At 37.4% G+C, this 16,601-nt stretch overlaps 2 protein-coding genes across 3 annotated transcripts in view; one reads left to right on the forward strand and one right to left on the reverse strand.

Annotated features, from left to right (window-relative positions):
* Positions 1-3,577: 3,577 nt before the first annotated feature.
* On the reverse strand, positions 3,578-12,781 carry IscU (Iron-sulfur cluster assembly enzyme). The gene is made up of 2 exons (XM_083130523.1): positions 12,533-12,781; positions 3,578-4,120 (listed from the first exon to the last, which is right to left on the reverse strand). Exons 1-2 carry the CDS (start codon positions 12,693-12,695, stop codon positions 3,795-3,797), a joined length of 489 nt encoding a protein of 162 aa, XP_082986649.1. The 5' UTR covers positions 12,696-12,781; the 3' UTR covers positions 3,578-3,794.
* A 1,069-nt stretch (positions 12,782-13,850) lies between these two features.
* The window catches only part of LOC145993967 (4'-phosphopantetheine phosphatase), a 116,596-nt gene continuing 113,845 nt past the window's right edge, over positions 13,851-16,601 (forward strand). The window contains exons 1-2 of one of the 2 annotated variants that reach the window (XM_083129976.1): positions 13,851-14,500; positions 14,786-14,877. In XM_083129976.1, the coding sequence (XP_082986102.1) occupies positions 14,404-14,500; positions 14,786-14,877 (189 nt within the window). In that variant the 5' untranslated portion in view covers positions 13,851-14,403. The remainder of the gene's footprint in view (positions 14,501-14,785; positions 14,878-16,601) is intronic. The other variant, XM_083129975.1, reaches the window with a different exon arrangement.

Raw genomic sequence — 16,601 nt, forward strand, 5'->3', positions numbered from 1 at the left:
CGGGATTTAAAAACTTTCCCATCCCGGCCCAAAAAATTCTGTCTTGCACACCCCTACTGAAAACATAAAGAATGAACCCCTTTTAAAAATTACCATTCGGAATCCCGAAAAGTCTGGAAATCATTTCTAGAAGTCGGAATCAGGATGGCAACTTTTTAAACCGATCCCGGTACCGACTTTTCTTAATCCCACACACCCTTACTAATGACTCAGTTGGGAAAGTGATCGTGTTCAGCTCCTATGCTAGGTGAGCATTGCTCGCATACTTAAAACGCCCCAAGTGATGTGATGATTGTTATGTGTGGAAACATTCTCTGTGGAGCACATTTGTTATGGTCGATTCTATACTCTTTCCAAAAAAGGAGGACATTTACTGATTTCTAAAACATCCGCCCGGACGCCGGACAGACACCTGAAAAGGATGACATATCCGGATAAAAGAGGACGTCTGGTCACCCTACTCCTGGCACTTGCAGCAGTCACATTCTATACTAGTGTACAGTCACAGACACTTCTGGTTTGACTTTCAATGGGACCATTACAACCGAGAAGTGTCCGTGACTATCAATAGCAGGCTGTTCACCTCTTACGTAGATACTATTCAGTGCAAAGCAATACTCTGAATTTGTTTAGGTGCACTCTTAAGGTTAGTATTGATTGATTTGATTTTAAGTCCACTTTATGAACAGTAAGGCTAATTGGGACTGGCCCTACAGTTTAGAGTGGGATCCGAACCACTATGAGCCTCCACCAGGTAATCAAACCTGGGACCCCTTAGTTTAAAGATGATGACATTACCACTGTACTATCGGGAAAGCCTTAATGCCAGTAATGTAATGTAATTGTGTTGCTCAAGGGCACATCCAGTATCTAAATGCTCAGCTACTTGATGGTTAAATTAGCTTCACTTAATAAACATTGTTCAGTAGCTCCGTGAGCAAGCTTTCACCTCACATATACAAGAATTGGACCACAGACTGCAGTATTTGAATGCCAGTGATAAAGGTAAAGTGCTCCCCTGTGCTTAGCACCATGCCATGAAGGCGTATAGGGGGTGTGGGGGTAACACCCCACACTTTCTTGATCCGGTCATGAGTGGGGGTGATGTGATCAGCATCACGCCCCTGACTGCCTTTACCCCCCAGGGTTTCCCCCAGGTACCCATGTTATTCGATGCTGGGTGGGCGCCGGGGCCGCTTCCAATGCTAGAAAAGTTCCCGGACTTGAACCGGCTGGGGATCGAACCCGGGTCCTTGAGCATGGTAGTCAGACGCGTTACCGACCGAGCCACCACGGCCACTCGTTAAAAAGTATTTGTTGTTGACAGCATGGAATTCAGTAAGAGTCCTGAAGAAACCGAAGTTACAGGGTATGTAATTTTAACCTGTTATGAATTGTTCTAATTGAATGTATTGGTATGCAAAATGTGCACATGTTTCTGTAGGTTAGACAATGAGCAAAAAAAAAAAAACCACCAGTTCTGTATAATTAAGATATTTCACAAGGGCTTAAAGACCTCCCCGATTCAGTCCCCAATTATGACAAGATTGTACAGTGGGATGCAAATGCATATGCATTACCAAGCAAATTGTCCATCCCCATGCTTACTCTGTTTACGCGATGAGAGCTTCAAAAATTGAAACAAACACCAAACAAGTAAGCTCCTGACACGTCTGCATCAGTATACATAAAATTCCATTCCTTAAAAACACACAGCATACAAGAGAGAAATGAATGAAAGTAGTCATGGACAATTTGCTGGCTAGTACTTGTGAATCCCACTGTACAATGGTTCGACTGTAGGTTCAATTCCTATTAGTCTATCTGAGCATAGACTTAAACTTTGACAATGGCTCTTAAAAAATTGCCGACATGCATGGACAGCCGCAGCATTGTATTTTTTTTAAGGGAGGGGGGCAAACGAGATATATTACTTCCATAATGGTGCTGCCCCCTAAAAAAACATTCAGGTTGAAGTTTCTGCAACACCCTCCAATAATTAACATAAATTACTGTGAATGAAATTAAATATGTGTGTGTGTGTAATATATAAGTTTATGGTAACATCCATTTTATAGGGGGGCAACCCCCCTTCCCGATGCCCATGCTGTCATTAAATATTGGCAGGTTCTATACGTCAGCCTCACCATGAAGAAAATGCATCTTTGCTGAACTTCTTTCATATTATATTAAGATTAATAAAACCCCTAAGTACTTACATACAGTATTCTTCTGTTTGATGTTTTTGGTCATCCTCATCCTCAAAAACTTCACAAAAGTGCAAGTTTAAAAACATGACTCCAGACATCAAATGCAATACAATAATTTTTATGGAATTCAAAGTGGTGAAATCCAAGACAGAGAATGTATGTAACTCAGAGACTCCCACGCCATCACAGAAGGAGTTGTAAAGTTCATGATGGGGCATTTCCGGTTTACATGTGTGACATTTCACACATAAAATGTAAGATTCTAGACAGGAGATTGGATTAAAATATTCATAATGAGCTGATTCCATAGCATTATGAAGTACTTAATGGTGTCTGCTAATGAATGAATAAACTTGAATGTAATATAGCTTAAATGCATGAAAAGCATTAATGTAAACATATTGTGCATGTCATGCTTTAAAAATGTAAAGAGGTTTGACTTCATTTGTCTGTGGAGCATATAGGCTAGAGATGCTAATCACTTTTGTTGGTGAAATATGGATATATGAATTCACAAACATCTAAACCTTAATGCAATTAAAATCACTAATAATTTTCAGGTTAATTCCTTGTTATTTGTCGTGAAATGCCCCTATTGTGGAAATAAAGTGAATTTATCCATGTAATCTCGTAAAGAAATCTGTACAACAGTGCTACATTATGGAGATATAAAAAATCTAGACAACTGAAAAACATAAAATACAAATACACAAATGTAGATTTCCTGGTATATTTGTATTTTCTTTTTTCAGGTGATTTGAAAAATACTTATTTTCAAATGTAACACACAGTACACCATAGGAGGAAATAGTTTCCATGCGTACTTGTATTTTTATTCGGGTATGTGACTAATCACTAAGACTGCGAAGAGTATGTTTGAACACACAAAAATAGAAATTGAACCATGTAAAAAATGCCTGTGTATTATGATTAGTTCAGAATTTAAAAAATGGACTTTGGACCTTCACCTTCATGTAATCTTGCAATTTCAGGGGAAAAAACTAGAAGTTATGTTTATATTCCTCTGACAACGCAGGTTTTTTTTGTCTTCAAAATCTCAACAGTAAGTGACTACCATATACTCTTCAGAAAATGTTACCTATATAAAAAATAGTTTGCATGTGAACTTTCACCTAATTAACGTGTGCTAATGCACCTCTTCCATTCACAGCAACATTTGCCTGTTCCCACAGATTTTGCCAGAAAATTTGTAACTTTATTCACATCCCAATATAAAATGACAATTATGGTATAAAAACAAAGAATATATGTGTAACCAAACTATCAACAATTTAATTATATGTACGGAATAAAGCTTTCAAGGCACACCTCTTTACGCTTGTGTGGTCAATGATAGAACCTTATAATTTCCAATATTTACATATACATTTAATTGGCCTTTTTACAGATTTAAATAGCACAAAAGAGTAGTACATAAAATTCCAACTAGTTCTTTCAACGAAGTGAAGGAGGTACAAGAGCTGGAATTTTCAGGCTGCAAATTTGGAACGGCGTATCCTACTGTGCAGCATTAGTTGTTCATTTCTACAGCTGGTGTTGTGAAGATCACATCTTCATTTCTATTTAGTTTACAGATTCCCCAGCTTCCTTTTTCTTGGATGATTGTTTTATGCGATAGTCTGAAAGTGCGGCTTTGATTGCATCTTCTGCCAACATAGAGCAATGAAGTTTGACAGGAGGGAGACAAAGTTCTTTTGCTATATCAGTGTTCTTCAACGACAGTGCCTCATCAACAGATTTACCTTTAACCCATTCCGTTGCCAAAGAACTAGAGGCTATTGCTGAGCCGCATCCAAATGTCTTGAATTTAGCATCCACAATTTTTCCATCTTCATCTACTTTTATTTGCAGCTTCATCACATCTCCGCATGCAGGGGCTCCAACAAGACCTTATAAAAATAATATTGAGAATTATAAACCTATATCACTTACTTCTACATTCTCAGATACTTGAGAAAATTATTTCAAATAGTATACTTAATTTCTGTAACAATTATAAAATATTAAATCAATTGTCAGCACGGATTCCTTACAGGTAAGTCTGTAAACACGGCACTTGCACAATTGATTGACTATATAACTGAGTCCTTGGAATATCATGAAATTGTAAATGCCATATTTTAGGGATGGGACCGATTAATCTGTACTCTATCGGTATTGGCCGATATAGGCACATCAGTAAAATTATCGATTATTTTACCGATCCGATATATCAATAAAATCTGATAATTTAGTACAAAATTCTGCCATTTTGTTGTAATTTTTATGGATAATCGCCATGCCCTACTTTCTATAAAAAAGTAAATGTCTAAATATGCAACTTCTTTTTCACTGCAGTCACCTGGAAACAAACACTTACCAAGGGGGTTAATGAACCATTCAAGTTCTTCAAGGATCATTTGGAATTTTATATTGGATCCATAGAATATCGGTTAATTTTATATCAGTACTTTATCGGTATAGGACCATCCCTACCATATTTCTTGATCTCTCAAAAGCTTTTGATAGAGTAAACCATAAAATTTTAATGAATAAACTTTACTGCTACGGAATAAAAGGAACAACATTCACATCTACATGAAAGAATTCAGGCCTCCCCGATGGAGCCGTGGTAGCATCGTTGCCTTGTAATCAAGGGGGTCCCAGGTTCGATTCCCAGTGGAGGCACATAGTGGTTTGGATCCCACTTTAAACTGTAGGTCCCATCCCGATTAGCCTTACAGTGCATAAAGTGGACTTAAAACATCAACTCAATCAATGAAAGAATTCAGTATACACAAATGAGATTTAACTTTCATGAAAACTGCATCAATTATACATCAGATATGAAAAGTATTGTTCGTGGTGTGCCACAAGGCTCAATCTTAGGACCTTTATTATTTATATGAAAGATTTCCCTGACATGAGGATAATTACTTATGCTGATGACATAACAGTGTCGTTTAATGACAGAGACATTACAAGTCTTGAAATCAATACATTTATAAAAATTAATCATATAATTCAGTATTTAAATTTTTATTCATGATTTTTAATCCAAGCAACGCTAATAATAATGTGACACATGTTATTTTTATAGATGACACTGAAATAGATGTTGCACATTCTACCAAATTATTAGGAATTATAATAGACAAAGATTTATCATGGGATGAGGAGATAGACAACATATGTAGTAAACTAGCTTCTAATCTTTATCTATTGAAACAACTTGCTAAATATAACTTGACAGTAATTAACAAAACAATACTATAGGTTAATAGCTATATCCTGATATTGAAAATGGTATTATAATATGGGGCAGAGCATCACACATTAAAACATCCAAAATATAACGTCTACAAAAGAAACAGCCCTAAGAATCATGTATAAATTAAACAATAGATCTACTTGTAAATAAGTATTCAAAGAGAATCAATCGAATAATGACTATTTTTCTCTTTATATTTATAAAGTTATTTTATATGCTTTAAATACTGGTAAATTGGCCAAAAAATTTCAATTGCATAATTACAATACCGGAAGTAAAAACGATTACCATCAAGCATATACCAGATTGCATTTAACATAATCTTCACCCATGAATGCGGGAATATGGTATTTCTATCATCTACCCAACAATATTAAAACACTCATACCTTTAAAAAAAAACAAATTTTAGCTATAAAAGAATATTTATTACATAAAGCTTTGTATAGTCTTACAGAATTTATGGAAAATTGAATTATGGATGCCTAATGACTCATGTTTTATTTTGTTTCTATACTAATACTGTCTACTTAATTTATCTATGAATAATATTTCATGTCCTACTGTTAGTATAGTTTTGTTATTTTATATTTATATGACTGGAATATTATAATCTTATCGTGTGATATAATTCACAGCGAGTATATTCATGTTAAGTAATTCCACGTCAGATCAATAAGAAAAAATAAGTTTTTGACCTCACCAGTTCTGATTTTGATGAAATTTGGTATGATGGACACATATGACAAGGTAAGTAATTCTGCCAATTTTCCGATCTTTATTTTGAAAATTGTCCAAGATACAGACAATAAAAATAAAAATTTTCGTAAAAAATTACAAACTCGCATACTTACAAATGGCTGCAACTTTTACCCTAATTGTAGTAGAGTGAAAATTCAAACACCGTTGAAAAGCTAAGGAATAAAGCTTTCCCTTGGTACCCTATATGAGCTACTTATGACAGAATACAGTTTCAAGGTCATTGATTGTGACCTTTGACCTTGAATATCTCAAAACATGCAATCTCAGAAAATCATGAAAAAATATATTTTATTGCCACAACATTCTTCTACCCATGTACCAAATATTAGGCTGGCACTGCAATGGCAAGGCAGTGCAGGATTAACGGGAGTGTCATGCTGCATACTACTGCAGGTAAGGCACAGAGACATACCATGCAATAAATATTTCATACCCTGAGGATTTGGGTTCATTATACATATGTGTAGATATTTTATAACAAATCAATAGATTTATAAGAAAAATGCTGCTATGTGAAAGCAACTTTATTTGATAAGACACAATTTTCATCAGTAAATAGCAACAACTCTTGGAGATCATCAGAGATTGAAACTGCAGCCATTTTAGCCAATGGCAGGGCTTCTTACCCAATGAGAAAGCCATTTTGTAATCCACTGGGTAAAAAAGTGGACACACAAGGTGGAGAAAGAATCTGAGAAAAGTACAGTCTTGGATGATTCAGAAATGTCCAAATATAACATTAGAACAGAAAATATGTAGTTTGTGCAGAACAACCTGAGATATCAATTGAAGATATTTCAGGTTGAGATATGGACTGACAGAGACACAAACTTGAAGAGTCTGAATGATACATTACTTTCTCTAGGCGAATCTCCTGTAAAAAAAAAAAAAAAATAAACAAAAATTAGGTGTTGGACGGTACAGCAAGAAGAAATTTAAGAAAATTGGTGAAGTTATAAAAGACTAATATGGTCTTCCAGAATGTGAGAATCATGAGACAGTGTCTGACGAAGAAACCCTGCCTAAAATGGCTGCAGTTTCAATCTCTGATCGCCAAGATTTGTTGCTATTTACTGATGAAAATTATGTCTATCAATTAAAGTTGCTGTCACATGGTAGCATATTTCTGATAAATCTGTACACATTTCATGTATAATAAACCCAAATCCTCAAGGTATGAAATATTTATTGCATGATATGTCTCTGTGCCTTACTTGCAGTAGTATGCAGCATGACATTCCCATTAATCCTGCACTTCCTTGCCACTGCAGTGTCAGCCTAATATTTGGTACATGGGTAAAAGAATGTTGTGGCAATAAAGTATATTTTTTTCATGATTTTGAGATGGCATGTTTTGAGATATTCAAGGTCAACGGGTAACACTTTCGTTTAGTCAAAACGGATTTCTTCATTTTTACAGAAGAAACTACTTATGCAAATCATTTTCTGTACGATTGTTGAAGTTACCGAATGTATTTTCTGTCATCGTTTCATATTTTTTACTGATAATTCATGTATAAAAATATCGCAATTGCAGTTGCTTCCATGTACGAACCGGATGTTCCGTGCGCTTGATGACCCCTGTCACTGTTTCCAACCACCCCGTGCAAGATGATGATGTGACCCCAATTTAAACTATGCTTGCCTAACCTAACCCTCCCGTGAATGGTTTGTGGGGCTACCCGGGAAAAAATAGAAAATTAATAACACGGAAGTAGGCATTTTCTTCCCATGAATGGTTTGTGGGGCAACCTGGGAAAAAATATAAAATTAATAAGACGGAAGTATTTTGTTCAGAAGGTTAGAAACACTGCATCACTCGACAAAACACAATGACGACGCACGATGATCCAGAACGCTCGCGCCATATTGTGTCTCACACAAATTACACCTTATAGAATGTTCCGCAATGCACAATAAGTAAGTAGCAATCATAAAAAGGACGAAATTAATTAGTTATAGGTGTTTTGACTAAACGGTAGTAGTACTGGTCAAACGTCAGTCAATGACCTTGAAACTGTAATCTGTCATAAGTAGCTCATATAGAGCACCAATGGAAAGCTCTATTCCTTAGCTTTTCAGCGGTGTTGGAATTTTCACTCTACTACAATTACAAGCAACAATGTGATTGAATGTTATAATTTTGGTAACAGTTCGTTGTATCGGAGACACATTTCTTCATTTTTACACAAGAAAATAGTTATGGAAATGAGTTTCTCTAAGGTTTCTAACGTTCGTCGAGGTATTCTCTTTCATCGTGGAATCTATTTGACAGGGAAATCATGTATTTTGCAACAGAAATATCTCCCCGACACACAATTGCCATTGCTTTCCTAAGTGAACCGGATGCTCCAACCCCTTCTTTTTTTAACTATGCTTGCCTAACCAAACCTAACCTTATCGGAAATGCTTCGTCGGGTTATCCGTCAGCTACCCGTGCAAAATGTTGGAAACACGGAACGACTTGAGATGACCGGACCCCTCTCCGATTTTCTTCATATTTGGCATACTCACTAATTGAGGCCTCCTAATCATGAATCTGTACTTAAAATTTGTTGGAAACGTCTAACAATTGCAAAATAAGCAAAAATAAGGCGTTAGTTTAAGGAATGGAAACTGTCGATTTTCTCAATTTCTTTTGTTTCACAACCAAATACGATATATTCCTTATACTACCCCGACACCAGATTTTAACTATGTTTGCCTAACCTAACCACACAACATGGTTCATGGGGCTAACGCCAATGGTTCGTGAAGCTAGCGTCAATGGTTCACAATTTCTAGACGTGGCCGCCAAATGTTAACTTCAGATTCGTGATTAGGAGGCCTCAATTAGTGAGTATGTGAAATATGAAGAAAATCGGGGCTAGAGCCTAGTTTACGTCCTTCTTGCCCGTTTACGTCCTTCTTGCTCGTTTACAAAACCGTGCTAGCAGACAGCCGGCGCTCCGGCATGTGTAGGGTAAGTAAGTTTTTCTTTATACACTTTCTGTCACTAACCATTCACGGGAACGAGGTATGCCTACGAGGTTAGGTTAGGCCTGTTTGGTTAGGTTTTATTAGCACTCATTTCACCTCTAAATATGCGCTTCATCATCGAAAAATGTCCTCAGTACGTTCAATCACGAATATCCGGACAACATCGGTTTTTCTCGATTCTTTCCTCCAGGAAATTTTTCCTCGCCTTGGGATTTACTTTGTTGACTTCCTTATAAAATAACCTTTCCAACGATATATGACACGTATTCCTTAGGAAAAGGACGTAAACTAGACTCTTACCAAAATCGGAGAGGGGTCCGGTCATCTCAAGTCATACCACAAAAACTACTCTCTATGTGAAAATTTGTGTTGGTTTTCGTGTAAAAAGCATAATGGCACATGTTCAGCAATACACAATTCGTAAGTACGAACCATGAGAAACACAAAATATAATAATAATAATATTTTTTTTATTCAGCGGGGGAGGTTCAGCCAAGGGCTGCTCTGCCACCTAACCCTTGTCAATATGAGAATACATATGAGATGATATAAACTTATGGACCAGTATCTAAACGTAAAAATAATAATAAAATTAAATTAAAAATGAAGAAAAAAAAATACATAGGAATTAGTTGCACACAAAAAAAAGTGTAACTAGAAATACAAAAGACAATAGTAATAATAATACAAATTCCTTATAGTGAATGACTTGATACCTTCAGTATGTGCCCCGACTCTGCCATTGTTCCATTAACATCAGATCTTTTATTTTACCTTTGAAATATAATTGGTTGTTTACACTAGCGATATTTGCAGGCAATGCATTCCATGCTTTGGGAGCCGAAAAGGAGAAAGATGATTTGTAGGCCGTGGTAGAGTGATGGGGTAAATCGAAGTTGTTCCGCTTACGGGTAACATACTGATGGATTTCACTACGGGAATGCATCTTCTCAAACAGGTACTGCGGTTTACCTTCTGTCAGTATGCGGCGTAGAAAACAGAAATAGTGCAACTTCCTTCTGTTTGCCATGGTAAGAACCTGATTATTATTTAAGAATGGAAGAATATGATCAGATCTTTTTGCTTGAAAAATGGATCGGAAGCACGCATTTTGCACCATTTGTATTTTTTTACTGAATTTTTGCGAGAGTTGAGGGCCATAAACATTATCACAATAGTCGAAGAATGGGTAGATTAATGCTTGGATGAGTCTTAGCTTGCATTCCACAGGGAGGAAGTCACAGAAACGATTCAGATTCCTAAGTGTTCCATAATTTGATTTTGATTTGATTTGATTTAGTTTATTTTACTTCGCATTTTGTGCCTCTTGGCTAATTTGCGAAGATGGGGATGAGTGATGAAATTGATGAATGGACATTCACAAACAACCAAGCCCGACCGGGATTCGAATCCGGGACCCTTGGCGTCGCAGCGCGATGTGCTAACCACTCGGCCACAGGGTCGGGCTAAGTGTTCCATAAGCTTTCCTACATTGCGTCTTTACATGTTCTGTCCAATCAAAAATTTCGTCAAAAATTAGACCAAGATTTTTAGCAGTGTTATTCCTGACAATGGGCAAATTGTTTATTTTGAGCTCGATCTTAATATTTTTAATTAACGACCTTGAATAATTAGAACCAATGATCATGAAAGTGGATTTTTCTGGATTTATTTTAAGACCGTTAGATACACACCAGTCACTGACGATGTTCAAGTCAGAATTTATACCTGCCGCAAAATTAGTTTGGTATTGAGAGCTGAAGGAACACGCGTCACGGTGTTGCCATATCATGCGGTACAGTACGCACTGCAGCCGTCTGACGCCGTGTCGAGGAAAACGTGTAATGAAAAGGAACAACAATGAATAATGTGTTATTGTTTTTTCTATTCATTTCCATCTCCCTTACAACATGAACGAATTAACAAAACGAGCATTGTTTACAGGTTACCTTTTCAATCCATTCTGTATATACACTTTCAATAATCATTTCTTTCCGAAGTCGCCGTTAAAGTCTGCCCGTCTTTCAATTATACCGCAACTGAAGTGCACAAAGTCCAGTTGGTGGGGCGTCTGACTTTCACGCGTGGGACCCGCGGTGGTTTGTGGAACTTTTTCAAATATCCCGAGCGGCTCCGGGGTCGACTCACCGCATCACCTCCATAATATGGCCTAGGTCGAGGTCGAGAATGTGTCGAGCTCTACCTCCACATCTCCATCCATTATTTTTTTTTGTATGAGAATCCCAGATATTTTATGACTGTCCTTAAAGATGTTTCCCCACTTTGAAAAAATGCCGAATCTTTCAACGAAACGCGCAGTTTCCCAACAGTGGGATGATCTTTCCTCCTATAATAAGAGTAAATATGGCGAGAATAGCATCTTGCTGAAAAGTATCTAAATTTGTCACGCATTTACTGATATTCCTATTCTTTCCTGGGGTTTCCAATTTTGAAGCCTCGCATTTATTTATTTCTACCACATTATATTTTTCTTTCCCTATGGTAACAATAGTGTTCTTAGACACACCGAAAGCAGCAGCAGTCCTGTCCAGAACTTTGTTTACAGAAATGATTCGACCCCCCATTGTTTTTCTCTTGCTCAAATTATTTGCGCTCAGAACAAACCATCTCCCGCGTTTGTCCTTTGAGAAGAATTCCTTTTTCTTTTAGTGCATGGCCTTTTTTGTACATTGTCATCTCGAGTATTGCCTCCCGTGCTTGACATTCTTCACACAAGCACACGACACACTCAAGCAGAACACAGAAAATTATGTACAAAAAATAACACACTAAAACAACACGCTATATACAACAAAGAATACTCTAAATTCAATAAACACTAAACAAACGGACTGGTTAAAATATCACAGTAACGCAACGCAACAAACAACACGTCCTCTCCCAACAACATGAAGAATCGCCCGATAAGCGGCAACACCGAGAAAAACGTTTTCTGTTGCTAGGTAACCAGGGCCTGGGTGAAGCACTGGGAAGATTTTGATTGGCTGGCATGCCAGCAACCCACCCTCCCGCAGTGACGTAGACCCGATTTCAACACGTGGTTCTCAAGTGTCAATACCAAACTAATTTTGCGGCAGGTATAGTGACTGAAGCTTATGTTCCAAGGAAGCGTAATGATCTGAGAAATATAATGTGTTAATGTGTTTCCGATATAAAGAACTGTTACCATAATTTTATTAGTAACTTAATTAACAACCATTTTATGTATATGTATAACTACTGACGTTTTCCATGCCTATGTACTTGGTATTATGGAAATAAACCATTATTATTATTATTATTATTATTACCAGTGCCTACAGACTCGTCATTCTTATCCAAAGATCCAACGTTCCGTGGATTTTCGTAATGATCAATTACATTGGGATGATAATATAACACAGGAGCACTTATGGATCTTGCTACCACGTTCTGTCCGGGAAAAAACCTTGTAACAGTACGATATAATGCCATTTCCTTGATGTATCCTTAACTTGTAAACAAAACTGCGTAGATTCTTTGCTTATGGTTACATCATAAATGTCGTATATAATCTGTGGTCGCACGCAACCAATTCACCTTCACAGATTACTTCCAAGCGTTTTATCACGAGAAAGAACATGCTGGAATAATGGGTGCGTTCCGAAAGTCTTAACGAAACGAACGAATCGAATGAAAGTAACTGGCATCGTGAACCTGGTGATCACAGTTATTTTTCAGACTTATTGGACGCTCTAGACGCAGCGTTTTGTTTATACAAATTTTCCGCATGGCGTCCAGCGGAAGGCATGTCCCTCTGGTAGAAAAAAAAATGGATTGTTTTGTTGTTTTAAGTCCACTTTATGCACAGTAAGGCTAATCGGGACTGGACCTACAGTTTAAAGTGGGAACCGAACCAATATGTGCCTCCACCGGGAATTGAACCCGGGACCCATTTATTACAAGGCGACGAAGATACCACTGCTCCATCAGGGAGAACAACTGGCAGAAATAAACTCTGCTGTGAACACTATACTATTACTCATTTTAATCACATTCATGGACGTCCGCAGGATTTTTTTCAGGCAGGGGCAAACAAGGCACATTTTCCCCAAAAATAGTGTTGTTCCCTAAAAAACGTTGTTTAATTTTGAATTTATATTGTTCATGCAATAATTAACACATATTATTGTGGCTAGAATGCAATTATATGTGGGAGATACAAAATTTTTGTTGACTTTCATTTCTCAGGGGGGGGCACGGCCCACCCCTTCAGGACGCCCATGATCACATTGTATGAACAGTTATGGCACACTCATCTTGCGCATGTTGCTTCATACTCTCTGTTAAAATTATAATACATTTTCCGAACTAGTTCAGTTAGAAATCATCATGAACGCGCGAGGTCTGCACGATTCTCACTGAACAAACCGGCTTCCTCGCCCGTGCGTCTGGTGAATCACATCTTTCACGAGACTTTTGGGACAGCATAATATACTTATAGGAAATTGTTTGTGCTTCGGGAAATTTAGAATTTTTCCCGTCCCGGACCAAAAAAGAAATCTTTCCCGCACACCCCTATTTGCTGCAACACATAAGTGCCCCTGACTGTACATACTTCTAATAACCTTGTTTTTTTCGTGTCTGTTGTCAAATCATGTCAAAGTCAAATGGCCGAAAACCAGAAGAAAAATGACAAGAGAAGAAGAAATCCGTGAAATACAATATGCCTGGCCATGTTTTATTACTCGTAACATGATAATGACATTGAACATTGGGAAACTTTGGTCAGATTATGTTCCCAATTTTTGCGCTAACTGATTTCTTGCCTTGAACTTGGTACTCCGTGGACTTTGATTTCATGGTGAGATTGTTTAAATTATCAGCTTATTTGCTGTTCCCACCAAAGAGCAAATAAAAGGTAGACAAAGACCTGTGGTGGGTTATAGGGTACATGTCCCTCCGCTGCTATAAACTGTGGACGAAGTGCGAATGTTTTCAGTCGAGTCAGCTGTAAATGCAATCTGTAATTAAACGGTGCCGTGGTAAGTCAAATAAATATTTGAGGACGATGTAAATTATGTTTTATCACGGAACATATGTGACTCTAACTGTGACATCAAGTAGTTCTGTGATACTTGTGCAACTGGAAGAAAATTTTTGAGAAGCACTGATATAATTCGAAGAATGCGAGTGAAGAAAAATGGACGAGACCAACCATCCCAAAAGTATTATACTTCCAGAGACCGTGGAAGTATTTCGAAATCTCAAAAATGCGAAGAGATTTGCCATAGACATTGGTAAGTTCTTAACCTACAAGTTGTAAGATACATGGTGTCAAAATTGCGTGTATTTGTCGAATAACTATCAAACTATTTCTGGGTTCGAATCCGAGACAAGCGACACGCCTTCTTGTTGTATGCCTAAATGGTTATGCTATCACACATTTCAACTTCTTTTTTATGTACCAAAACATAATTACGTTTTGTATGAACATGTTCAATATTCTTAGATTTTAACACTACATAAGCTCACACATACCATTAAAAAATGAAATGTTGAATTTAGTATGTTATATTTTTCAGGAGGATCTTTGACAAAAATAGCTTATTACTCAACAATTTCACATAGAAGAGTTCATTATGGAAAAGATGAAAGTACTGAACAGGATGGCATGGTAATGCATTTGTCTTACTAAAACTTGTTTAATTAATACATACATAGCAGTATTATTTCTCTTGTAGTTTACAGTTATTACAAGCATAAGAACACAGTTTTTCGTTGTGACGTTTCAGGAGACAACAACCATTGTTATAACTGTATCTTTAGTCAAACTAAAAATAAATGTCTGATGAAGGGAGCATGTGTTATGAAATGTCACAACGAAAAATTGTGTTCTTAACGCTTGTAATAACCGTAAACTACAAGAGAAATAATTCTACAATGCAAGCAAAGCATACAAGAAAAACTATAGCAGTATTGCTCTTGTACGTTTCAAATTATATTTCATGTCACTATTTGTATTTCACAATTTGTCTGAGTGAAATGGTTTAAAGCAGGAATATTAGTAAAGTCTGATAGCGGATTCTAAACTTATAATTAGGATATGTAATGCGTAGGTTATATTTAGGTTATTCTGCATGCTTGGGCTTATGGTTTTTGCACAAAAATATTTACTTGACTAAGAAGAGGCAATTGATAATAATAATGATAAACACAGTATGTCCATAAACACATACCAGTTTTATAACTTGTTACCAGTGGTGTAAAGGTAAAAAAAGGTAAAGTGTTCCCCTGTGCATAGCACCACGCCATGAAGGCGTATATAGGGTGTGGGGGTAACGCCCCACACTTTCTTGATCCGGTCGTGAGTGGGGGTGATGTGATCAGCATCACGCCCCTGACCGCCTTTACCCCCCAGGGTTTCCCCCAGGTACCCATGTTATTCGATGCTGGGTGGGCGCCGGGGCCGCTTCCACCGTTAGAAAAGTTCCCGGATTTGAACCGGCCGGGGATCGAACCCGGGACCTTTAGCATGGTAGTCAGACGCGTTACCGACTGAGCCACCGCGGCCAACCAGTGGTGTGGTGTGACTTTTTCAAAAGTGTTATCAGCCATCAGTACGACAATTATGCCTGCTAGACATTATCACCCCCCCCAAATAACCACACGTTAGCGATCTATTTTTTTTTTGTTCATTTCGTTCCTTTTTTTGCAATCTGCACAGTGATTTAGCCACAAACACTCCTAGAAAGAACTACCACTCATGAAACAGTTACCGCGAAAATCCAATGAATAGTGGTGGACCCTTGTCAATTCTTCATCTGTCTCAGTTTCATTGCAATGAGGTGCAAAGGCGAAGAAGAACCAACACACTTTTCTCGGGTCAGTTTTATGTTTGTGTGGTGAGCAGACAACAGAACTCCGCTCCTCCAGTGACAGTCAATGTAAAAGGGAAGGCCAGCTGTACGTACTACTGTTGCCAACTTAGTATTTTGGAGCAAGGTTTGTCCAAATCACGAATCACACCACGGAACTGTATTTTCATCTATTACCTAACTGGTCTCAGTTGTAGTTAAATTCAGCCTTGGTTCTGCAGTCTGACTCTAGTTGCTTCACAGAAATAGTATCCCCATTTTAAGTGAGACAAACATAAATACGTTAGAGTATTAAATTTTGTCTACTTACGTAAGTGAGTATATATTCGTTGTAAACTACGTTTTGCAAGCTTTACTGCTTCCTTCTTCAGGTGGTCGTATTTTAGGCTCGGAACATCAAGTCACGTCGGAGAAGTGTCATGCAAAGATACTAGGTAAAAGTTGGAGTTAACACCAGTTACAACGTAATAGCAACTAACAAGAGTAGGGCATGAATGTTTTGTTTAATGTGATTCCTTCAATT

The sequence above is a fragment of the Lepisma saccharinum genome, chromosome 10, assembly GCF_977018435.1.
Source record: "Lepisma saccharinum chromosome 10, izLepSacc3.1, whole genome shotgun sequence".
NCBI classification, from domain to species: Eukaryota; Metazoa; Arthropoda; class Insecta; order Zygentoma; family Lepismatidae; genus Lepisma; species Lepisma saccharinum.